Genomic DNA, 24,049 nt, shown 5'->3' with positions numbered 1-24,049 from the left:
TTGTTCAACATGCCCAAAGAAGAAAAGCCATTTGGAATAACAGAAGTTTTCAAGTTTTCTCTAATTAATTCGACAGATATCTGAAGTGTATTCAAAGTGTATATACTGTCTTGAAAACAATGCAGACAGAACAGTTTGTTCTGTTTAATGTTTTTTCCTGTTTATAGATTGATATCAGCAATGTCCAGTTGATATTGACCCCCAGCACCTTCTAATGCAGACTGAATAGCTATGAAAATCAAGACCCTTCATGGCTGAGAGTCAATCAGACTGTGTCTCCTGCCCCCTCCCGACCATTTCCCTCATCCAACCCCTGGCACTCCTATGGACCAGCAATGGTGTCACCAGCAGGACCAGGAGAGCAATTCTTCCCCTGTGCTGGGCGCTGGTTGGGCAGCACTTTGGGTGATGTGTCCAGTTCTGGGGCCTCAAATTTAGCAAGAATTGGAGGGGCTGGAGTGTGTCCAGAGAAGGGCAACAAGGCTGGTGAAGGGTCTGGAGCAAAAATCCTGTGAAGAGAGGCTGAGGGAGGTGGGGTTGTTTATCCTGGAGAAGAGGAGGCCCGGGGGAGACAAGGTGGTGTCAGGGCAGAGGTTGAACTTGATGATCTCCAAGGTCTTTTCCAACCTTGCTGATTCTGGGATTCTCTGAAACCACCCTTGCAGCAGTTGCACGATGAGCCCTGGGCCCCCTCTTCAGAAGCTCCAGCAGCCCAGGTGCCTCAGCTTCTCCTCCCAGGCCCAAAGCCCATCCTGTCAGTCCTGCAGAGCCTCTGCAGCTCCTCCTCATTTCCCAGAACAGGGAGCCCCACACGCAGACACAGCAGCCCAGATGTGTCCCCCTGGCCTGGGCTGCCTCTGGCAAGGGAGCAGCACCAGGCACTGCAGGAGCCTGCAGACAATTCCTGCAGCACTTGGAGGATGATCCTGCTCCCCAAGGGACGTTCCCATGGTGCCAAGTCAGGAACTGCAATGGGGAGTGGGGCCAGAGAGGAAAGGGCAAACAGGGATGGGCTTTTTGCAGGGGAGGGAACAGAAGAAATTTGTACAAAAAAAGGGGGAAAAAAAAAACAAAGGTGAAGCCAAGGAAATGCTCAGGGCAGTTCAGGGATGGCTGTCAGGCAGCCCTGGCTCTGAGCAACAGCGTCTGCAGTGGGACAGGAATCTCCCAGCTAATGGGAACAAACTTTCTGGCTGACTGCAGAGGCCAGGACAAAGCTGAGTGGTTTCCCTGCTGTCCCCCAGCCCTTCCTGGCCCCAGGGGCTGATGGCATTTGTGCTCCCTCAGGTTCATGTCCCCACAGCACCAGCATGGGGGTGCTCCTGCCTGCTCTGTGCAATGCAAACAGGGGCTCCTGAGCCAGTGCTGCTGTGGCTGTGCCTGCAAGGATGCGGCACCTCTGTGAGCTGGGGGAGAGGCCAGGGCTGCAGAGGGGGGATGTTGTTGGCAGCTCCATCAGGACGCTCTAGGACGCTGCCCTGGGCTGTGCAGCACCCTGGGGATGGATCAGCCCCTGCTCTGCTGCTCCTTCCTGTCTCCCCCAGGGCCCTTGCAGAGCCCCAGCCATGCTGTTTGCCCCCAGCCTGCCCACGGCCAGCCTGGGGCTGCTCACCCTGGGGCTTTTCTGTGCTGAGCATTGGCCTGGCCGTGTTCTTGAGAGAGCCTGGGCAAGGAGCCTGGAGCCCCCAGGGCCTGGCCTGAGGCGTCAGCGCTGCCCCAGCAGTGCCCATGGCCTGTCCCTGCTGCAGCCCCGGCACTGCCACCCCCAGGACTGTGCCCGGCCCCGAGAGCACTCAGGCCCTGCAGCAACACCAGGGCCACCAGGGCAGCGGGGCAGGGCCACGGCAGCAGCACTGGCAACACCAAGTGCTGCTGCTGCTGCTGCTGGGCACAGCTGCTGTGCCAGCACTGATCTGCCCCAGCTCTGCACACAGACATTGCTGCTGCAGCTCCAGAGGAGGCAAAAAAAGGGCATCTCTGCAGAAAACTCTGCTGGGAGACGCTTGAGTTCCTTTCAAGCCACCAAGAGATCAGCCCATGATTGACAAAGTGTGTGGTCACAGGGAAGGTGGAGAGAAACAAAGTGAGAAATCACACAGAAAATGACATCTCTTTGAGGACAACATGAGAACACTAAACCAAGGAATAAAAGACCCCACAACCAAACCAAGAAGAAGTATCAAAGGTGACTTTTATTACAAGTGGTTTGCAGAAATTGCCCAAGAGTTTCATGTTCCTGAAATCATCTAGTCATCAGCCTCCTCACAGCAGCCTTGAGCTCCTCGTTCCTCAGGCTATAGATGAGGGAGTTCAGGGCTGGAGGCACCACCGAGTACAGAGCTGACAGGGCCAGATCCAGGGATGTGGAGGAGATGGAAGGGGGCTTCACGTGAGCAAATATACCAGTGCTGATGAACAGTGAGACCACAGCCAGGTGAGGGAGGCAGGTGGAAAAGGCTTTGTGCTGTCCCTGCTCAGAGGGGATCCTCAGCACTGCCCTGAAGATCTGCACATATGAGAAAACAATGAACACAAAACAACTAAATAACAGAAAAGCACTACCCATAAGTAGCCCCAGTTCCCTGAGATAGGATTTGGAGCACGACAGCTTGAGGATTGCAGGGATTTCACAGAAGAACTGGCCTAGGGAATTGCCATGGCACAGGGGCAGAGAAAATGTATTGGCCGTGTGCAGCAGTGAATAGAGAAAGGCACTGGCCCAGGCAGCTGCTGCCATGTGGGCACAAGCTCTGCTGCCCAGGAGGGTCCCGTAGTGCAGGGGTTTGCAGATGGACACGTAGCGGTCGTAGCACATGATGGTCAGGAGGGAAAATTCTGCTGAAATGAAAAAGACAAAGAAAAAGAGCTGTGCAGCACATCCTGTGTAGGAGATGTTCCTGGTGTCCCAGAGGGAATTGTGCATGGCTTTGGGGACAGTGGTGCAGATGGAGCCCAGGTTGCTGAGGGCCAGGTTGAGCAGGAAGAAGAACATGGGCGTGTGCAGGTGGTGGCCGCAGGCTACGGCGCTGATGATGAGGCCGTTGGCCAGGAGGGCAGCCAGGGAGATGCCCAGCAAGAGGCAGAAGTGCAGGAGCTGCAGCTGCCGCCTGTCTGCCAATGCCAGCAGCAGGAAGTGGCTGATGGAGCTGCTGTTGGACATTTGCTGGGGCTGCACATGGGGACCTGTTCATGGAGAAAGGACAGTGAAGAGTTACAGGGGATACCTGTAACCAAAATCAATGCTATTTCCCATACACCCTTCCCTGTAACACACACAGACACCCTTTTTTGTTCATGAGTCCTGGGGTTTTCTCTTTAAGCTCTCCCATATCTGTCCTGGTATTCCTGGATATCAAAAACCCTCAGCATTTCTACAGCCTTCTGGGAGGACAGAGAAAGTTTTGTGATGCAAAGTTATGAGTAGAGAGTGAGGGGAGATGGTCTGGCACTTCATTCTCTTTGGAGTTTCTCTGGGCTTTAAAACTTTCTCAGGTGGAGGATGTTCACACTCCCAAGTTTTCCCTAAACATCACCAGGTACTGCTGAGAGCAGATGGATCCACCACAGCCCAGCTCCACATTTGTAGCCAAGGTCTCACTTTACTCATTTCACCAACCCGACAGCATTTTCAGTGCCAGAACACCTCTGCCTTTCCCCATCAATCTTATAACTCACAGAGGCTTGGCTGGGGGACAGGAGGGAGGGGGCTTGTTCAGAGGGAGGGGCTGCACTGGAGGGGATCCTGTGGACATCTCTAAACTCTCCCTGCCACAGCATTGCTGGGTTTTGTTTCCTCTCTATGCCTGATCTTCTCTCTGCTTCCTGGAGATTTTCCTCCTGCAGGAGTTTCCCTGTGCCTGATCTCTCCCTGCCAGCACTCACAGACCCCAAATCTCTGTGCCCTCTCCTTGGCCTGACAGAACTCTGCCTGTTTGGAGAGCACTGGCTGGGGGCAGGTTCTGTTTGCAGCTTGGAGAAAGGACAGCTCAGACTGAGCCTGACGGGTCCAGCAAAAGTGATGCTGCTGCTATCCATGGGCAGAGTGTCTTAAAGCACATTAGGGATCTACTGTGAACTTAGTGATCACTAAAAGTAACAGTTAAGATGTCTCAGGCACTTGTCAAAATTCATAATTAATAATTCATAATCATCCTTTATTGTTCATTCTCCCTCTATGCCATTCTCCAGTAGTAGCAAACTGAATACAAAGTCTTAGGAAATTTCTGCTTTTTTATCAAAATCCTTGACTTGAAAATATTTTATGACTGATCAGAAACCCTCAGCATGTCAGAGCTTCATGAGCATTTCACCTCCCCTGCACCAGAAATACTCAGACTTGTACTCACAGAGTCTGCAGACATTGGGATATTCCAGCTTTAGGAGATGGCTCCAGGAGCTGCAGCTGCATTGTCCTGCAGCCAGAGGTTCCTGTGCCAAGGCTGGCAGTGATTCTGCCCCAGGCACTTCTCAGCTCCTTCCCAGCCCTGACTGATTGAAGCTCTCTGTGCCTCTGGGCTGTGCCCGGGCTGGCTGCAGGCAGTGCCCCAGCCCTGCTGGGCTGGCAGAAGAGCTGCTCATCAAGAGAAATGTGCTTTTGAAGCTCTTCTTGCTTACCAGGAGCTGCCTCTGTGCCAGGAGCCCAGCCCAGCTCAGCAGCACAGACACAGCACAAGGACTTTAATGAGCCTCTGGGGCTTTGTGCTGAGGCCCTGAACATCAGTCCCTGAGAGGCAGCTGAAGAAACCTCTCCAGAACTCCAAGTCACAATCCAACTCCAAAGTTTCTTGGACTTTTAATGGGTCCCACTGAGGGACACGACTGAGAAAGTGTCCCCAGGCCCCAGGCAGAGCAGAGAACTGGAGGCACTGATGACAGGTGGGAACAAAGAGAAGCCAAGTCTTGGTGGCCTGGGGCACAGCAGCAGAGTCTGTGCCAGCAAGGGCTGGGAGGAGACACCCTGTCCTGAGGCCCTGGGGCCTCCTGGCACAGCCCCAGCCAGGCTGGGCACTGTCAGCCCCTTGTCCTGCCCTCAGCATCCCCCCTAGCCCACATCCCAGTGGCCTCAAGGATCTGCTGGAAGGAGTCCCTGGGGAGCCTTGCTCAGCAATGGCCCTGGGGGCTCCTGAATGCTCCCAGGGACTGCAGGTTTTTCAAAGGACTTTGGCTTTTGATTTTGCCTTGGAGTCTCTGAGAGGTTTTTGCAACCATGGCCTCCAATTTTCTGCTGTAATTAGTCCCTGGAGAGGCTTTGTCAGTAACAACACTCAGTGGGGCTCAGTAATTCTTCAGGGTACTTCAGTTATTTTCAGGTACTTGGTTTCCCTTTTGATACAGACTCTGGGAGAGGTTTGTGCAATCATGGCCCCAATTATCTGCTTTAACGAGACCCCTGAGAGCTTTGTACTGGCACTCAGTGGGGCTCATTAATACTTTGAGATACTCAAGGTTTTTAAAATACTTTGAATGTTCCCTTTCACACTGAGTCTTTGAGAAGTTTTTGTGCAATCATGGCCTCCAATTTTCTCCTTCAAGGAGTCCATGAGGAGCCTGTGTTGGGGATAGACCTTAGTGGGACCCATTCATGCCTTGACACACTTTGGGGTTTTCTTCTGACTTTGACTCCTGGACAGGTTTGTACAATCTCCTCTCAGGCCCTGAGGTTCCAGGGCTCAGCTCCAAATGCACCATGGGGCTTATTAGCATCAAGCAAGTCCTGACAAACCATGGCTCTGCCTTGATTTCCTTCTGCTCTAGTGCTGTTCATCAGGAGGTTTTCCTGCTGGAGAAATATTTGAAAGATTTTCTAGTAAATATGTATTCCTATTTTCAAGGATATATTTTATTTTTTTTTTCTTATTACACAAGAGGTGATTGAAGCATTCAGTGACTGATACTGATCCAGGGACTCTCCTAAGGAGGTCTGGCCTGGTCAGAGAAGCTGTGCCTTGAGCTCTGACCCAGTGTCAACAACCTTGCTCCACATTCCCCATCCCCATCCTGTCTCTCCTCACTCACCTGGCATCTGCTTTGCTTGGAGATCTGACTGCACACAGCCAAAGAGGGGTTTTGTCTTTTTAATTCTTTGAAGCAATCTAAAACTCTTGAGTTTCTCTGTTGAAAACATAGACCATCCTCAAGGCTGTGCCAAGCCCAAGGTGTCACCCAGGTGTCACCAAGGCCACTCCCGGCCTGCCCTGGGCCAGCTGTGAGGGTGGATCATCATCCCAACCTGCACTGGGCCATTGCAAAATGAGAAATTCTGCCTAGTTTGATGTTGATTTCTGTTAGGGACCGGATGCCCCCCTACCCCAGAGACAATATTTTCTAAAATGTCCTTGTTGACCACACCGGAAACATATTTTTGGGCCCTGTAATTGTTGCTGGGGCCCCTTAAAGGGGAATGGCATGGCCACTAGGGCCTCTGCAACTCCTTGCCCAATGGCCTGGGTTTGTACGGCCGCTACGTGTTCTGCTGTCCTGAGGCAATTACAGCCTCAGTCATCTGCAGGAGTGTGGGTTCCATCTCTAGTGGAAGGGCACGCAGCCCTTTCTTACATTCCAGGTTGGCATTGGCTACCCCCAATGACTTTAGTAATTCATTTTGAGTCTTTTCATCCTGGACTTGTTTCTCTAGTGCCTGTTTAAGGCAATCAATCAATTTCATGCAGGGCTCTCCGGGTTCTTGTCTTATGTTTACATAGTCCAAACTGGGGGTGCTACCATCTGGTACCTGGATTAAACCTTTCAAAGCCATCTCTTTTCTATCGTCCAATACTTCTCTGGGGATACCTGCTGCTTGATCATCTGGCAGGCTGTGTTGTCCTTCTCCAGCTAGATGGCTAATTGTCAATTGTGCCCTTGCCTCATTATTAGCATAGTCTGCTATTAATTGATTTAGTAAACACTTCCATCCCCCTTTCCCACAGGGTGCATTCTGTAGGTGATAAAAACATGGTCAAAATATATTTTAAATCATAGGGGGTTACATGTGCTGTAAATATGGCCCTCATTAGGCCATTAAAACAAGGTGAGTCCTGCCTCTAGTCTTTAGCTGCCCTACACAGCTCCTTGTTCCCCGTAAACCAATGGCTGATACCTGGGATTCTGCTCCCTTCTTTCATCATGTCCTGGGGCAATGAGGAGTTTCAAGACTATTTGCCAGTCTCCTTCCTTAACTGCTTCCTTCCAGATCCCTTCCCAGGGATCTTCTAGGCTTGCGGGGAGAGGTGGCTCTGGGGAATCCAAACTGTCTTCTGGGGAGGAAGAATAACTTGGAGCAGAAACACTTGGATTAGAAATAGTGTGACAGTTTGGCTCAGTATCCTTGACCATGGGGTTTCTATTGTTGCCGGAGGGTGAGTAAAGGGCGCTGCCATTTTGTCATTTTCTGGAGCTGTGGCCCAGGGTGGAGGTGGAATGAATGACAGTGGAGGCATGACCTGCAGTCACAGGGGTGGAGTCTGGAGGTTGGTTCAGAGTGGAAGAGAAGGTTGTGGGAGCAGGAAGTGGAGGAGCCAAGATGGAGGGAGGATGGTCAGGCTCCCGAGCCACATTCGGGCTCCTTCCATCTTGGGTCTCCAGGGCACAATGCTCCAAGACAGCATGGCCATTGCCATCTTGGACCATCATGGAGAGTCCAAGAAAGGCAGGTTTCAGGGGAGGTCCCGGGTTAGGAGTGACTGATGGATCAAGTTTTTGACACACAGCTTGCTGGCGAAGGGTCTCGAGGATGGTGTAGAAGAAGGGGAGCATGCGGGGTGCAATGGGGTCCCTTTTGATTGAAAGGTTGCACAATTTAAATCCCACAGAGTCACAAAATTCAGGGGTATGGATTTCGTCAGCATAAGTGTCTGGAAAATTTTTAATGATCATTGATTAATGACAATTGATTTTAATTTATTCTTTGAAAATATTTTGTCATGATCAGTGAGAATTAACTTAAAGTGTCCATATAAGCTCCTTTCTACTTTGGACAACTGACCACCTATTTTTCTCCCTTCTCCGCCTTGGGGGGAACAGCCACCGGAACGCCCCAAATCAATTATGTGATGTGGTGCTGTATTTTAAAAACAGGATGGCAAAATGGATAATAAATGTCCTACATGTTCCCAAACCCACCTGCAATCCTCCACAGGAGGAAACCATCATCCTCCCCACCAATGCTGGCTCAGGTCCCTCGAAATGATGGGAAATCCACTGGGCCCGGCACAATCCACAATCCCGGGGAGCACTGGTCTACCTCTCAGCTAACCTCAGCTGACGTAACTGAATGTCAGGGTCCCTGCTCAGGGGCCAGATGTCACAGTGAGGCTGTCTGAGACAAACCTCTCTGGTTCCCTGAGTTAAGAGTGAAGTTGGCGAAAATGAAAAGGAGCGGGTTCAATGGAGTTGCCCAAAAAAAACTTCAATAACGGGGTGAAAAACAAAAAACATGGAGAAGTTGAGCACAGTATGAAGGGCAGGATCCAAAGACCTGAGATAAAGGGGAAGCAACAACATATACACTTGGGGCTAGAGAACTAGAACAATACGCATATAGGGGAAACAAGTAACCAGTAGGGAAGCAGAACTTGGACAACTTAGCATAACAACACTAAAGACTTATGGGAGAACTCCCAAGCTCATCCTAAGTTAAAGAAATGATTCCCAGGGCTTGAACCTCATATAAATTATTCCCAGGGCTTGAACCTCATGCAGGTTCTTTTGGGGTAAAATCTGGCTGACTCTGATTTACAGCCGGGCTAATTCCCACACTGCTGCTTCACACTGGCCCTTTGGGACCATGGGGCCCAACAGAGGCACAGTGATGTCCTTGGTTCCACGAGGCTCCAGAGTGTCACAATGGTCCCTTGGATCCATGGTGCTCTGCAGTGTCACAATGGCCCCTGCATTTCACAAGACCACAAAGCATCACAATGATCCGATGGTTCCTCAAGACCCTACAGTGTCACAACTATCCCCTTGGTTCAGAGTCTGGATGAGATCGATGTCCCGAGACACCTCGGGATGCTCGGAATGCCCGTGTGGGGCCAGGGCCGGGTCAGGCCTTGGTTTGTGGTGGGACAGAGCCCCGCCCCCAGCCCTGGCAGAGCTGTCAATCACACAGCAGGGGCAGTGCTATCCCAGCTGTGATTGGCAGCAGAACACATGTTGATGGGACAGGAGCCCTGCGGGGCTGGCAGGAACCTGCAGCTTGCAAGGTGCTCTGCTCTCCCTCAGGTGCTCTCGGAGAGATCCAATCCCAGCTGGGCACCTCAGGGCACAAGTGGCACTGCCTGTTCATGGGCACACAACTGATGTCTGCCTGGAAAGGGGCACACATTTTAATACCTGTTACCTTCATAATATACCAGAAAATATTTTTTATCTGGATTACTTGAGTACTTTGAAGAAATGGCATAGTTTTCCCATCAGGAACAGGAGTTTCCTGGATCTCATGGATTCTTCTACTGATGGCAGGAGAAAACAATACAGATCTTCCCCTCTACCTTTGCCACCAACATTCAGTCTAGTATTTCACGACCCTCTTCCTTTAGGTGTTTCCAGCTCTTCTGGTTAAATGGCCGTGTCTAAGGACATCTCTTCATTTAGAGCAGCTGGATCTTTGCCCTTCCCCTTGCTCCCAGATTTCCTCCTGCAGCTGTTCTCTGGTCATTCCAATGTGTCTCCCTTGACTGGCTTCATGCTTTGAGCATCAGGGAGTTGCCCAATTTTTCAAAACTTTAAATACCTTCTTAGTCAGCATCTTAGTTTTGTTTTATCTTTTATATCCCCTCTTCCTATGTCTTTGTCTAAAATCCTTCCCGTATGGCAATACCTTGTGGATGGTGGACATGTCAGATGTTCCTGTCACAAGGAGCTCAGGGAAGGGTTTTAATGTTTATTAAATTTATTCAATTTTATCATGTTCACATTTTTTCTGCTGGCCATGAAGAGAAACCTTTCTGTGCCTCTGAGTCTCACCAGTTCCTGGTCCCTCAAAGGACACAAACCTGATGAGTTGTGGTTCCCATTCCAGTGGCTGCACTTGGACCTCTCTCCATAGGCAGAGCAGAGCTCCCTTGTCCCAGAAAGTGCCTGGCAAAGGAGGGATGAAGGAAACAGGACAGGCTGTGGGGATCAGGGGCAGGGCAGAGCCAGGGAGAAGAATGCATATATCAGTTTATTAAGAGGAAAAAAAACCTAAACAGGACCTGAAAAAATGTTTTTTCACTGTTTTTTAAAATAGAATATATTGAGTTTGAATTGGCTTCTGAAACCTGTGTAATTAGCCAGAAATTATTTCAAATCTAAAATCAGATTAGTCCCAGAGGATTAGCTTGTTAAGATGTTCTCAATGTTAATGAGCCCTGGGACACTGAATTCCTGCACTGAAAGGCTGAAGGCTGAACAAGCCTCTGCAGCAGTGAAATCCAGCAGCAGCCTCCAAGTTGCTGAGGATGTCAGCAGCCCCCACTGAGGCCATCCCTGCCCAGAGACCGTGGGGGAATGGGCAGACAAGGAGAGCGCCCCTGGGGCTGGGCCAGCAGAACTCAGAGGCACCAGCGGCTCCAGCTGGGCAATGGAGTGTGGAATGTGGCTGGGAAAGCCCTGCCTGGGCTGTGCCAAGCAGGACAGACAAGCCCTGACTCCCATCCTCCAAACACCTCTCTCAGTGAGACTTTAAAAGGAATTACAATTGTTTGTGTTCCGTGAGTTGGACTCACTGGAGAAATACTGACAAGAGATTCTCAGGAGCTCAAATTAATAAAATAGCTTTTACTGCGCACTTTATAAAATCAGAGAAACTTTAGTAAAAGGTTTATTATCATGTTATAGTTGTTTGGGTTTGTTAATGTAAGATTTTCTAATTTTGAGATTTCTTAGTTAATGTGTTGATGAGTGTGGTGGGTTTTATTGTCGGTTAATTATTTATGGTGGGTTTTTTTTGTGAAATTGGATTAGGAGAAAGGTAAAGAAGGTTTCAAACTTTAAGTGGATATAAAGAAAATTTTATTATAAGTAAATAAAGGAAAAATGTAGTAAGAATTCAAATAAACTCTTTAGAACACTTTTTTGCTTTAGACCTTTTTTTTTACTGACTGTTTAAAAATGAAACTTAAAATTTCTAGTTAGTTTATTCTTTCTAGAATAGTCTTTTTTAGTTTTCTTAGGGAGAGAATTTTTTCTTGTTAAGGTTTGGTGATTTGGTTTACAAGAGGAAAAACTAGATTTTTTTTGGCTCTTAATGTTGTCATGGATAACAGTTGTCTGGGGAACTTTGTTATTGTGAAGTTGGTTTTATTGCTACAAGTTTTTTTTACAGCTTGTTGATGGGCCATGTTGACGTATGGGGTACTGTTTTAAAGATGAGTTCCTTAAAGGTAAAAGTTTTTATTACTTAGTTTTAAAATTACTTATATGTCTGGGAATAGAGATCTTCTCTTGGGGGTACTGGACTACTTTTTTTTCTGTTTAAACTTTTGATGAAATTACAGTTATTTTAACATTTGTTTATTTGAATATGCAGGTTTTTGTTTGATATTAATTTATTTTTTTATAGTTTTATGTGTTATAAAGAAAAAGAGATTTTTCTCCATAGTTTATTAGATTTTTTTTTTTTTTAAGATTAAGGTATTTTTTCTGTTTTTTTTTTTTTTTTTCCTTTTTTTTGGGGGGGGATTTAAATTCTTCTTTACTGACTTTGATGATTTCATGTTTTTTTTTATATGCTTGTATTTTGTTTTGTTTTTTTTTTACTCGAGGGAGGATTGAAGTATTGAAAGGATTAACACCTGACCTGCTGGTAACTTCTGGTGGGAGTTGTGCTTGGGTTGTGTTAGGACTGGTTTTATGGTTGGTTTTTGTGGTTTTTTGTGTTTAATTTTAGTTGTAGGGTTATTTTATATGGGTTCTAGTTTGTAGGTGTTTGGTTTTAGTTGTGTTGGGGGAGGGCACTTGATGGTAATATTTTAACAAATTCAATTGACCTATCTGGTCAAAGCTGAATTGGACAGCCTGCAAGGGTGATGGGTTTTTCTTAATGGTGTAGTATAGTATACTAAAGTGATTGATCAGCCTTCTGGAATAATGGAGTTGTCAATGCTAATTATTAATTACCCAGCAGGAACCCATGCTATGATAAAGCACAGAGCCTTTCCCAGTGTTTTGGGGACAGGTGAGAGGTGACCCTCATGAAACCACTGCCAGCCAGACTTGACCTGGCAATATTCTTACACGAACAATCCCTAAATATAAGGAAATTTGGAGGTGAAATCCCAATTGTGGCCGTATGTTCCTGGAGGAGGAGAAGAGTTCTTTACCACACAGAGCACCAGTGTTTCAGTAGCAGATAAGATGTGACATGCCAAGGTCAGCTTGACCAGTCAGGCAGTCTACAGGACGCCAAACCAGCCAGAGCTGTTCTGTGTCCCCTTGGTTCTATGGGGTCCCATGGTGTCACAATGACACCTTGGTTACACAAGGCCTTGAAGTGTCACAATGGTGCCTTGAATCCATGGGGTTCAGCAGAGTCACACTGGCCCCTTGGTTCAATGAGGTCACACAATGTCAGAATGGACCCCAGGTTCCAGAAGGCCCCACTGTGTCACAATGGTTCCAATGATTCCATGGGACCTTGCAGTGCACAATGGTCTCCATGGTTCCCCAGGCCCTGCAATGTCATGTTACTCCTCTGTTCCATGAGCCCTGCAATGTCACAGTGGACCTTTGGACCCTGAAGGTTTGCTGTGTCACAATGGTCTCCTTTGTCTCCACAACATCACAATGGACCATTGATGACAGGAAGCCCCTCTGTGTCACCCTGGAGCTTTGGTTCCATGCAGCCCTGCAGTGTCACAAAGGCCTCCTGGTTTCACCAGGCCCCACAGTATCACAATGGTCCTCTTGGTTCTGTGGGGACCCCCAGGGTCACAATGGTCTCACTGGTTCCATGAGGCCTCACAGCTTCACAAAGCTTTGCTTTTTCCATGGGCCCTCATAGTGTCACAATGGTCTCCATGATCCCATGAGTACCCTCAATGTCACAGTGGCCCCCTATTTCCATGAGGCTGTGAAGAGTCTTAATGGTCTCTCCATGGTTCCATGAGGCCTTGCAACATCACAATTATCTCCACAATTTTCCATGATGCCCCACAATATCACAATGGTCCCTTGGTCTCACAGGGCCCCACAGTGTCACCATGGTCCCTTGGTCTCAGAGGGCCCCACCGTGTCACCATGGTCCCTTGCTTCCATGGGCCCTGTGCTGCTGCATTCCCCCCTCCCCTTCTCAGGCCGCCCTGCCATCTCAGAAATGCTCCTTGGGCCTCGGCCTTGGCCAACAGCCCCTGGGCTCAGCTCCTCTGCAGCTCAGCACAAACACTGTCTGCTCCAGGCACTGCTGCTGCCCAACCAGCTCCGGGTTGCTGGAGGAGCAGCCCTGGGAACTGGTTCTGTTCCCTCAGTGGCACAACATCCCTGTTCTCACAGTGCCAAAGAAAGCTGTTGATGCCAAGTGCGGCCAGGATGAACCATTGCTGATTGCAGCCCCTCTCTTGGGGCCCTACAAACAGCGCTGCAAAAGGAGCCCCTTGGAGCTCTCCTGGGCCAGCGATTCCCTCTGAGTGGGGCCTCTCCCAGCCGGGAACTCTCCCGTTTGCTGCACTCGGGGATCTCTGAACAACGAGGGAGCCTGGGCCGATCCCCCCACTCCTCCAGGCTCAACCCTTCACCCGCTGGGGAGATGCCAAAGCATCCACAGGGAGCATTTCCTGCCCTCGGGGGAATTTCTCACAGGTGCCTTGCACTGACTCTTTGTGTCTGTGTGCACACAGGAGTGCCTGTGCTGGGGAAATGTGGCAGAAATGCTGCTCTCTGAGGGGTTGGAGTGCCTTGGATAGCTGAGTCAGTCAGGCCTGTAAGTAAGGTTAAGTCACAAGGTCTAAGTGAAGTTAAATGCTGCTAAGAGTTGTTCTTTTGCTAAGTCGTTAAGTTTAATATAAGTTATAAGCTAATTTAAATGTTCTTAAGTGTTATTCCTCTGTTAAATTTCTAAGTCGTAGGTTAGCAGTTAGGTGAAATACTGCTAAGCTCTGCTCTTTTGCTAAATTGTGAATTTCAACGTAGAAGTTACGGTTAAGTCCTGTTAGGTTTGAGCTGTGTTAAGGTTTTAAGCAGTATTCCTTTTATCCTTGCCCTCACTGTCCTATAGTCGCACACACACAGGGACAGTTCTCGGTTCATTTCTGGTTTGATTGCCTGGATTTTGTTTGGGTTTTGTTGTTGCTTTGTTTCCCTAGTGTGCCTGAAGTATCCAGTCAGGAGCAGAGTGACTCTCACCAAGGAACTTTGTGGTGCTGTTGCTTAATATTAAATCTGGTTGTTGCTGATCCCTTGCTGGGGATTTTTTCAGCGCTCTCAAGCCCCCGATCGTAACAGGGTGAAGGAGCCTTGGCCCAGGCTCTGGCCCTGGGGGACACAGGGACACTGCCGGGGGGTCCCTGTCCCCCTGTCCCACCCCCAGGTCCCCGGCCCCCCGTCCCCGTGTCAGGCTCTGGGGTCGATCTCGTGGAACATCCTCTGGGGGAGGCTGCGGCGCCAGGGGTGGGGGGACCCGGGGGGACAGGGGACCCCACTGTGCACGAGCAGCGTTGGACTGCTCTGGGGAACTGTGAGGGGGGCTGGGGCAGAGTGACCTCCCCAGTGACCTCACACAGCCCCTGTGATGTCACACAGCTCCTGTGATGTCACACAGCATCCTGTGATGTCACACAGCCCCTGTGATGACACAACCCTCATTATGATGTCACAGGCCTCATTATGATGTCACAGTTAATATTGTGATATTATACATCCTACCCTGGGATGTCACACAGCCATTCTGTGATGTCACATGCCCTCTGTGATGTCACACAGATACCCTATGATGGCAGAATCCATTCTATGACGTCACAGCCTATGATGTCACAGGCAACTCAGTGATGACACACTACTGCTCTGTGATGTCACAGCCTGTTATGTAATGTCACAAAGCCCCTTCATGATATCACAGGGACAGTGCTAGGATATCACTCTGTGATACCATAAAGCTGCTCTGTGATGTCACATCTGGCTCTATGATGTTACTCAGTCACGCAGTGATGTCACAACCCACTCTCTGATGTCACAGAGCCACCTTCCATGATGGCAGAGGCTACTCCATGGCCTCACACCCTGCTCTATGACATTGCAGACAGCTCTGTGATGTCACAACCCCCTCAGTGATGTCACAAAACCCTCTCTGTGATACCATATTGCCACTCTGTAGTATCACAGCACACACTGTGACCTTACAGCCTGCTCTATGATGCCATACAGCCATGCCATGATGTCACAGCCTGCTCTGTGATGTCATACAGTTGCCTCTATGATGCTGTAACTGCTCAACGACCTCACACAACAAACTCTGTGATGTCACAGCCCAATCTGTGACCTCACACAGCCCACTCTGTGCTGTCACACAGCCCCTTGCTGACATCACAGCTGCTCTGTGCCTCTAGGACACAGCCACAGAGGTGCCGCTGTGACACAGCCCCTCTGGGACATCCCCCAGCCCCGGCCAGTGCTGAGCCCCTGTCAGCTCTGGCTGTGCCCTGCTGCTGTCCCTGAGCTGCCCTGGCAGTGCCCCAGCCCTGCTGGGCTGTGCACAGGAGCTGCTCCTGGCCAGAGCTGTCTCTCTGCAGCGCTGCCCTTGCCAGGAGCTGCCTCTGGGCCAGGAGCCCGGCCCAGCTCAGCAGCACAGACACAGCACCAGGACTTTAATCACCCTCTGGGGATTGGGTGGTTATTGGATCAGACTCAGTCCCTCAGAGTGTGCTCAGAGAACTTCTCAGGAACTCAAAATCAGATTCAAAGTCCAAACTGTATTTAACTTTAAATGGGTCCCACTCAAGGACACAATTCATGTCAAAGCGTCCCCAGGTTCCAGGCAGAGCAGAACACTGCAGGCAGTGATGACAGCTGGGGACAAACAAGGGAAAGGTGTCTCTGGTGCTGAGCAAACCTTGATGTGTTTCAGGAATGCAAAGGGCCAAGGCCTGAGCCCCAGCCCCTGGCCAGGCAGATCCTGTCCCTCCCTCATTGCTCAGGGCTCTTCCCGGGATGGGCTCTGGCATGTGGGGATGTGCAATGCCAAGGGCAGGACCATGGGGCGGCCCCTGCCAGGCTGCTGAGCAGGGACAAGGAGGCAAGGAGGCCCCAGGGCTGCAAGGGTCACTTGTCCCCTCCTGGCTCAGGCCCAGGGCCAGCAGCCATGGCCAAAGTGCTGCCCAAGGTGGCTCTGTCAGGGCCTTGCAGCTGCTGCCCATCCCTGTGCCCTGTGCAGCCCAGGCTGTCCTACGGTGTCCCTGCCCTGCGCCTCTGTCCCTGCAGGCTGTCGTCATCCCCCGGCTGCCCCACCTGGCTGGCCCCTTCCTTTGCTGAGAGCTCTGCCTCTGCCTGCCCACACAAAGCCTTGGGTTGCTCCAGGCTCTGATTGGGGGATATTGTGCACCACAGCCTTGCCTGGGAGGGAAATTCCTTTCTCCTAGTGTCTAGTCTGGACCTCCCCAGCTGCCCTTGGTGCCATTATCTCTTTCTCTGGCTGTTTTATACAATAAAGAAAAACTCCGAGATGTGTGAAACCACCCTTCAATCCCTCCCCAGCTACTCTTATTCTGTCCTCAGTCTCCACACCACTGAGCCCAGAGTCTGCCTCCTCTCACTGCTGGTTATGGGATAAGGCCTCCAAACCATATCTTGAGAGGTTTGTGGGTCCTCTCCAAGGTCTGTGAAAATGAAAACAGTGGTCAAAGTTATTTTCACCAAAATCTTGCAGTGACAGAACAAAGGCCAATATCTTTGAACTGAATGAGGGTGGATTTACATTTGTTAGAAGGAGGAAATGTTTTACAATGATGATAGTGGCACAAAACTCTAACTGTTTTTCCAAAGAAGGGGATCCCCCATCCCAGGAATTGGGAAATCCCCCAATCCTAGGAACCCAAGAGCAGGAGCTTTGTACAGCCGACCCAGCGAAACCCTCTCATCCCCAAGGACAGAATTCCTCTTGTGGGGGTTCTCTGATGTGCTGGGTGCCCTCACAACGCTTCTGGCCAGAATGTCTGCTGAGGGCAGCCAGGCTGCTGCAGGGGCAGTGACCTCACAGCCATCACCATGGCAGCCCTTTCCCCTGGGCCTGGCTCTCCCCTTTCCTCTGCCCCTGCCTTGTCTCTGCTGGCATGAAGAGTTTTGTCACTCATATCTTGTCCCCAAGGTGCTGGGGCCAATGGCTTCCCAGGCAGGCTCCTGGAGCAGAAGTGGCTTTTCAGAGCCCAGGCAGAAATGAACCCTGAGGCAGCAGCTCTGCAGTGCTGGCCACCAGGCCAGGCTGCCAAGGGAGGCTTCTGGCCATGCCCTGCAAGCAGCTGCTGCTGCCAAGGTGCCTTTGGTGCCTCAGGCTCTGCCTGGCACAGCTCCCAGCACGGCACTCTGCCCTTGTGCCCGAGCCCTTCCCTGTGCTGGGGCTGGCCTGGGGCTTTTCCTGCAGCAGGACCTGCCCTGCTCCTGGCACAGGAAAGGCAGTTCCTGCTGGAGCAGGAGGCTCTGCCTGCAATGGGCTCCAACAACTCCAGCAAGGCCCTGTTGACTGCAAAATTGCTTCCTACAGCACTATATTCTAATCATTGTTATAATTCCGGTACTATGGTGAAATAACTGTGGTTAAGATCTTTCTGACTAGTCATGATCACAATCCATCAGGGCTGTATTTACGTAAATTTATCTGTCATTCCATCATTAATCCTGTGGGACAAATTGCATTAAAATTCCATTCCACCTGTCCAATCTTTACACCTTTGAAAAAGTCTGGGGCTGGGATGGGATCCAACCACTCCCAGTCTCCTGTATTAAAAGGAATTTTAGAAGTCTAGGTGCCCTGCAGGGGTTTGAGGATCCATGGTGGCTGTTGGGGGTCATTTCTCCAACTCATGTCTCAACAGAAATTTCTCCAATAAAGAAATAAAGCTTTTGCCTGAAGCTCCCACTGTGCCCATGACTTGAGCCCCTGTGAGTGTCTGGGACATCCCGGCTCTTTGGCAGCCTGGGGACTCCTGGCATGTCACTGTGGAGCCCCCGTGAGTGCCTGTGACAGATTGGTGCCTTTGCAGCCCAAGGGGCCCTGGGATGTCACCATGGAATGGCCGTGACTGCCTCTGAGCACAGGGCTCTTGACCATCCCCAGAAACCCCTGGGAGGTGTCCATGGAGCCCCTGTCTCTGCCTGTGACCTTCCAGCTCTTGAACAGCCTGGAGACTCTTGGAATGTCCCCATGGAACCCTTCTGAGGGCCTGTGACAAATCTGATCCTTAGTGGGCAACCATCACCAGCCCCCTGTTGCTATGGTCAGTTTTCATGGCAACCATCACCAGGCCCCTGTTCCCCCAGATCCACAGAATTGGCTGAGTTGGGAGGGACCCATCAGGATCCTGGAGTCCAACTGCTGGCCCTGCACAGGACACCCCAACAATGCCAGCCTGGGCCTGGCAGCGCTGCCCAAACGCTGCTGGAGCTCAGAGAGCCCTGGAGCTGGGACCCTTCCCTGGGGAGCCTGGGCAGTGCCCCAGCAGCCTCTGGGGAAAAACCTTTTCCTGAGATCCAACCTGAGCCTGCCCCGACTCAGCTGCAGCCATTCCCTCCAGTCCTGTCCCTGGGCACCAGAGGGAAGAGGTTCCCACAGCCCCAGCCAGGGACCCGCTCCCAAGGCTGTTGCCATGGCCACCAGGGCTGGGACCAGCTGGGATGCTCGATTTCCACAGACTGGGTTTAGGAATGGGATTCCCCAGTTCTGTGCTCTTGCTAAAACCGCTCGTTCCCTTTCCCACCACCCATGGAGAGCAGAAAAGGCAAAGATCCTGGGCGGAGCTAAGAACAGTTTACTGCGAACAGCGGCAAGATAAGGAACAAACAGGAACAGCAACAATAGTGATAGCTGGAATTAACCTACATATTTTGTTATGTAAAATTAAATTAAAATTAAATACGTCAAGTAGGGAGTGTTTCCAGAGTCAAAATTGCCAATGACCCTGAGCTTGCATGGCCTCTTTGTGGGCAGCTGGATCCCGCACCAGAGGCTGGAAGAGATTAAATGGTTCAACCATTCACATACCTGGGAGAAGCTGAAGGACAAACTTCACAGGAACCCTCTTGTTGCCTATGACAAAGTGGTCAAAGCGTTTCAGCCGCAGGGAGCAGCTCAGGTGTTCCAAGATGTGCCACAGCCACTGCAGGAAATCCCAGCTGTGCCACCATGACAGGGGTATGGTGTGGAGGAGGTGCATCCCAACCCTCTTCTAGCCAGGGCTGGAAAAGCCTGTGCCTGTCACAGTTTTGGGACAGACAGGCAACTTGACACTCCATGCAGCAACAGCCAATGTTTATTGAAGGGCAGCCCCTTTTGTAGGGGATTCAAATTTCCCACTCATGCAGAAGTGACGACAAAGGTTTCAACTCCGCCGAGCCCACTGGTTGCATGCCTGGCTCAAAGGAATTGGCTGGGGTCCCCTTGTTTGAGCCTGAATTCAGCCAATCACTTTCATTCTTATGGACTTGTTTACTTCAATGAGCTAATGAGCTAGCTGGTCGAGTGAGTGTCTGTCAAGACCAAATTGTTTGTGCAGCTGTAGACCAGCTATAGCTGTCACAGTTCCCCCTTTCAGTTTTATTAGAGATACAAAGTGTTCTCTGTCATCCTTCTTCAAGGACCCTTTGCAGATAGAATGACAGCGTAGAAAGATGACACATATGATTGTCCCAAACTCAACCAGCCTGACCTCTCTCAGCCAGTGACGCATTCCACTTATCATTGAAGATGATTCATTCATTCCCGGAAGCTATCAGGCAGGATCACCAGCATTTCAGGCTTTCTAATTGGTATGCCACAGGCTTATTACTGAGAAGTTACAAACTGATAACTCTACAAACAGGAAACATTTTAACTTTCAGAACTGTGGGAAAATTCAAATAATCTTGCTTAGACTGCAACCCCTGGTGCGAGGACACGAGGCTTGACTCCATTTTGATCAGAAGGCTGATTTATTATGATATATGTTATACTAAAATACTACATTACAACTATACTAAAAGAACAGAGAGAAAGAGATCAGAAGGCTACAAAGACAAGAATAGAACAGCAATCAATAACAAAAATCCTGTGACTACTCACAGCCTTGGCACAGGTGGCTGTGATTGGTCACTGATTGAAAACAATCCACATGGACCAATGGAAGATTCACCTGTGGCACTCCACAGCAGCAGATAGTTATTGTTTACATTTCTTTCCTGAGGCTCTCAGCTCCTCAGGACAGGAAAAATCCTAGCAGAGGCTTTTTCACTAAAAATCCTGGCAACATCTCACCCTTTTAAATTTATTAAATTAAATAGAAAAAGAAATGTTTGCAATCTCTTCTACTAGGGCTTTGCAGAAGAGAGAACAAGAACCTCTTGAGGTTCATCTGTTGCCAATCAAAATCTCAATCATCTGCTGATGTGGAATGGTCAGGGAAACTCTTCACCTGTAGAACATTCAGGGAAATTCTTCACTTATCAAACATCAAATTCTATCATATCACTAAAACAATCCTAAATATAAGAAAATGCAAAAAACTCATGCAAAGAAAGTTCATTGTTTCAAGTCCAAGCAGCTGAATTTCAGGACAGAGTCCATGGACTGAAGATGCTCTTCTTTGACATCTCTGGAAGTCCCCTTTGGTCCTGAAACAGGCTTGCAGAATCCTGAAACAAAGAACTGCTAAAGAAAACAAGAATTATGAAAAATCCATTGACAGTCATGAAACAATTCAGAGAAAATTTCTGGAATGCCCTGGCCACAGCCCTTCATTGAACCACTTGGGCTGAGGCTAATTTTTGGCTTTTCAATGCTTTTGAGCTGCTAGCTCTTTCCACTTTTCTTTATAAACTTTTTTTTTTTTTTTCAAAAGAAGAAGAACAGCAGCAGAGGGTCTCCAGGACCCTTTGGTGGCCCTGGTCCTGGTGGATGGACCAGAGAACCCAGACCTAGCTCACAGAATGGTGGCCCAGGTCCCTGTGGGGAAAGCAAAGTCCCCAAACCCAACACTGGACAGGGCAGTGGCCCCGGCCCAGGGAAATGAGCCAAACGGCCCAGAACCAGCCTGTGAGGTGGGCTCTGTGTGCTCAGAACCTGGCAGGACCATGCTGCCAGCATCTTGAGAGCAGAAATGACCCAATGCTTCCTCCCCCCAGCAGCACCGGTGCATACCGGTAGCTCGGGAAGAGAAGCATTGTCAGGAATTGTCATCCCAGATCTGAGGATTTCTCGTCCCCAGAGCAAGCGAGCAATGCTTGCTTTGCTCTGTTTCTCTTGCTCCTGCAATGAAAATGCCACTGCTCCTGCATTCTGCCCCTCGGCACCACCCCCATCCCCACTGGGCTGGGGACCAGAGGCAGATGCCACAGGAGCCAACTCCCCCACGCCGCTGGGGCGCTCGGGGGAAGGCAGGCACCCCAACCCCCAGGGAGAAGCCCCCGACCACACACAAAGTGACCCAGAAACCACACTGATTTTGAACACAGCCAGCCGAACTGCTCCTGCAGTCAGCTGGCGGGCCACGCCTCCTCCACGGAAGGACAGGCTCTTTGCAGGGTCTGATGCGAATGACGGAGCTTCGGAAACCGGCGGGACAACTGGGGTGGGTGGTGCGGGCAGCACGGGCGCTGGTGTCGGCTCTTGAGGTGATCCCGTGGGCTCAGCACCATTCTCGACACGTTCTTGCACCGCAATTGGGTCGGCAGGGAGCAGCGGGACAGGCGGGGGCGGCGGGCTCGGAGCGGGGTCGGCCCGCGCAGGCGCCGCCTGCACCGTTGCGAATTCAGGTGCCGGCTGGGATGCAGAGAAAGAAGGCACGGAGGCAGCTCCTGCAGCTCCCGGGAGCAGCAGCACAGCCGGGGAATCACTCTTGTTGATCGCGCTGCCTGGCAACACGGGCGGATCGGCGGGAGGCGGTTCCGGGTGCCGCGGCGCAGGCGCAGTCATCAGAGCCGGCGGAGCTGGCCCGGGCGGCTGCGGGGCCGCGGGCGGAGCCGGCTGAGGCGGAGCCGTGGGGTCCGGCACCTCCCGCGGGGCTGGCTGAGGCGGAGCCGCGGGGTCCGGCGCCTCCCGCGGGGCTGGCTGAGGCGGAGCCGCGGGGTCCGGCGCCTCCCGCGGGGCTGGCTGAGGCGGAGCCGGATCTGCTCCCTCCCGGGGTGGGGGAAGCGGAGAATTTCGCGGCGAAGCGGGCGGGGCCGGCCCGGAGAGCGGCGGGCTCGGTTTTTCATCCCCCCCAAGAGAAGGAGCGGGGGGGGAAGGTAGATCTGTTTGCTCCAAGGGAGCGGAGAAAAACTTTTGCTCAGCTGTGGGCAGTGCGGGGGGAATGCAAACTCGCGGTTCGTCTTCTTTGAGAGGCTTCTCTCATGCCGAAGCTGGCGGGGACAGAACGCGACTGCGCTCCCGAGCCATGATGTCCCCTGCAGCCCGTCCCCATTTCAAGATAACGCCATAAATCAGTACGTGCACTGCATGCATCATTGGGGATGAAACACGCTGGACTATTGTCCACCTAAAAAGAGCGTCCATGAACTCCCAAAAACCTAAATCAAGGGAGTCTATGACATTTGTAATAAATCTATGAAATTTTGCCCATCTGAAGAACTCATAACACCGTCTCTCCAACACACATTGAGGAATTCTGTCCCTGCGTCCCCATCTGCACCAGTGTTTAATAACTTTCTCCTCTGACGTAGTAAACGGAACCTGAGCTTCCGAAGGTACATTTTTCCAACTTTCCTCCCACCTTTTGCGAATGGCAGGATCTTCAGGAAGGGAAAAAATAACAGTACCTTTAGACAGTGTCCTTGTGGATCCAGCTGTGCAGCTCTGCTGCTCTGCGGTCTCTGGACACAATCTCCAGGAAAGTCCAACAGGTTCTCCTGTTTGCCTTGGCTGTGAACTCTGCCCATCTTCAGGGTCTCGTTTCTTCAGCTCCAGGCTAGATTCCATGGTCACTCTTGGGGTGACCATCAGTTTCACACGTCCAGGGGTCACCAGTTCTTGCTTAGACTGAGATCCCTGGTGCGAGGACAGGAGGCTTGACTCCATTTTGATCAGAAGGCTGATTTATTATGTTATATATTATACTAAAATACTACATTACAACTATACTAAAAGAACAGAGAGAAGAAGATCAGAAGGCTACAAAGACAAGAATAGAATAGGAATCAATAACAAAAACCTGTGACTGCTCACAGCCTTGGCACAGGTGGCTGTGATTGGTCACTGATTGAAAACAATCTACATGAACTAATGGAAGATGCACCCGTGGCATTCCACAGCAGCAGATAGCCATTGTTTACATTTCTTTCCTGAGGCCCTCAGCTCTTCAGGACAGGAAAAATCCTAGCAGAGGCTTTTTCCCTAAATTATCATGGCAACAAGACAGATATTGTGGATCTCTACAGAAGCCAGTGTTGTGCTTGGGGGCAGCCAGGCAGCACTTTGGGGCATTCCTTTTGCCTTTGAGGGCAGCTGGGAGTGGGTGGGCTTTGCCTGAGCTTCCCTGTGCAGTGAAGACAAGAGCAGGGATTGTTTTGCAAGCAGCAGAAGGCTGCAACCCAGCCAATGACTCCGTGAAGGTGTGTGTGCTAGTCTGGCCAAACTGATGAGAACACTTGGCTTCCTGGATTCCCTTTAGACTCCTGACCTGTCATTGGAGACAAAATTTTGTCATTGGAGACAAAATACTTCCCAGAACTTGATTGTCTGTGGGGCTGGTTTAATGCTGGTGTTGTTTTTATAACTGTTAGTACTTCTACTGCTCCTTCTTCAGTTTGGGCTTGATAAGAATTCTACATTTTGGTTAGCCTGACCTTCTGGATGAGAACATCAGTTGATAGCACAAATAAGAGAGGAAGAGGTCTTTTCAATGTGCCCTAAAAGCTAAAATTCTTAGAACAATCCCGAGGTATCAGAGAAGAAGAGTTG

The 24,049-nt window shown here is 50.5% G+C and overlaps 1 protein-coding gene across 1 annotated transcript; it reads right to left on the bottom strand.

Moving 5' to 3' along the window:
- Nucleotides 1-2,214: 2,214 nt before the first annotated feature.
- LOC135298379 (olfactory receptor 14J1-like) lies at nt 2,215-4,170 on the bottom strand. The gene has a single exon (XM_064415950.1). The coding sequence runs from the start codon at nt 3,158-3,160 to the stop codon at nt 2,243-2,245; it is 918 nt and encodes a 305-aa protein (XP_064272020.1). The 5' UTR covers nt 3,161-4,170; the 3' UTR covers nt 2,215-2,242.
- Nucleotides 4,171-24,049: the final 19,879 nt, after the last annotated feature.

This window comes from Passer domesticus, chromosome 4 (assembly GCF_036417665.1).
Source record: "Passer domesticus isolate bPasDom1 chromosome 4, bPasDom1.hap1, whole genome shotgun sequence".
NCBI lineage: Eukaryota > Metazoa > Chordata > Aves > Passeriformes > Passeridae > Passer > Passer domesticus.
Note: the sequence above shows the minus strand (reverse complement) of the source record. Positions and strands in the feature narration are given on the sequence as shown.

Bases quoted from the DNA above. Each gene is read 5' to 3' on its own strand.
- LOC135298379 (XM_064415950.1), bottom strand. From the start codon at position 3,160: ATGTCCAACAGCAGCTCCATCAGCCACTTCCTGCTGCTGGCATTGGCA.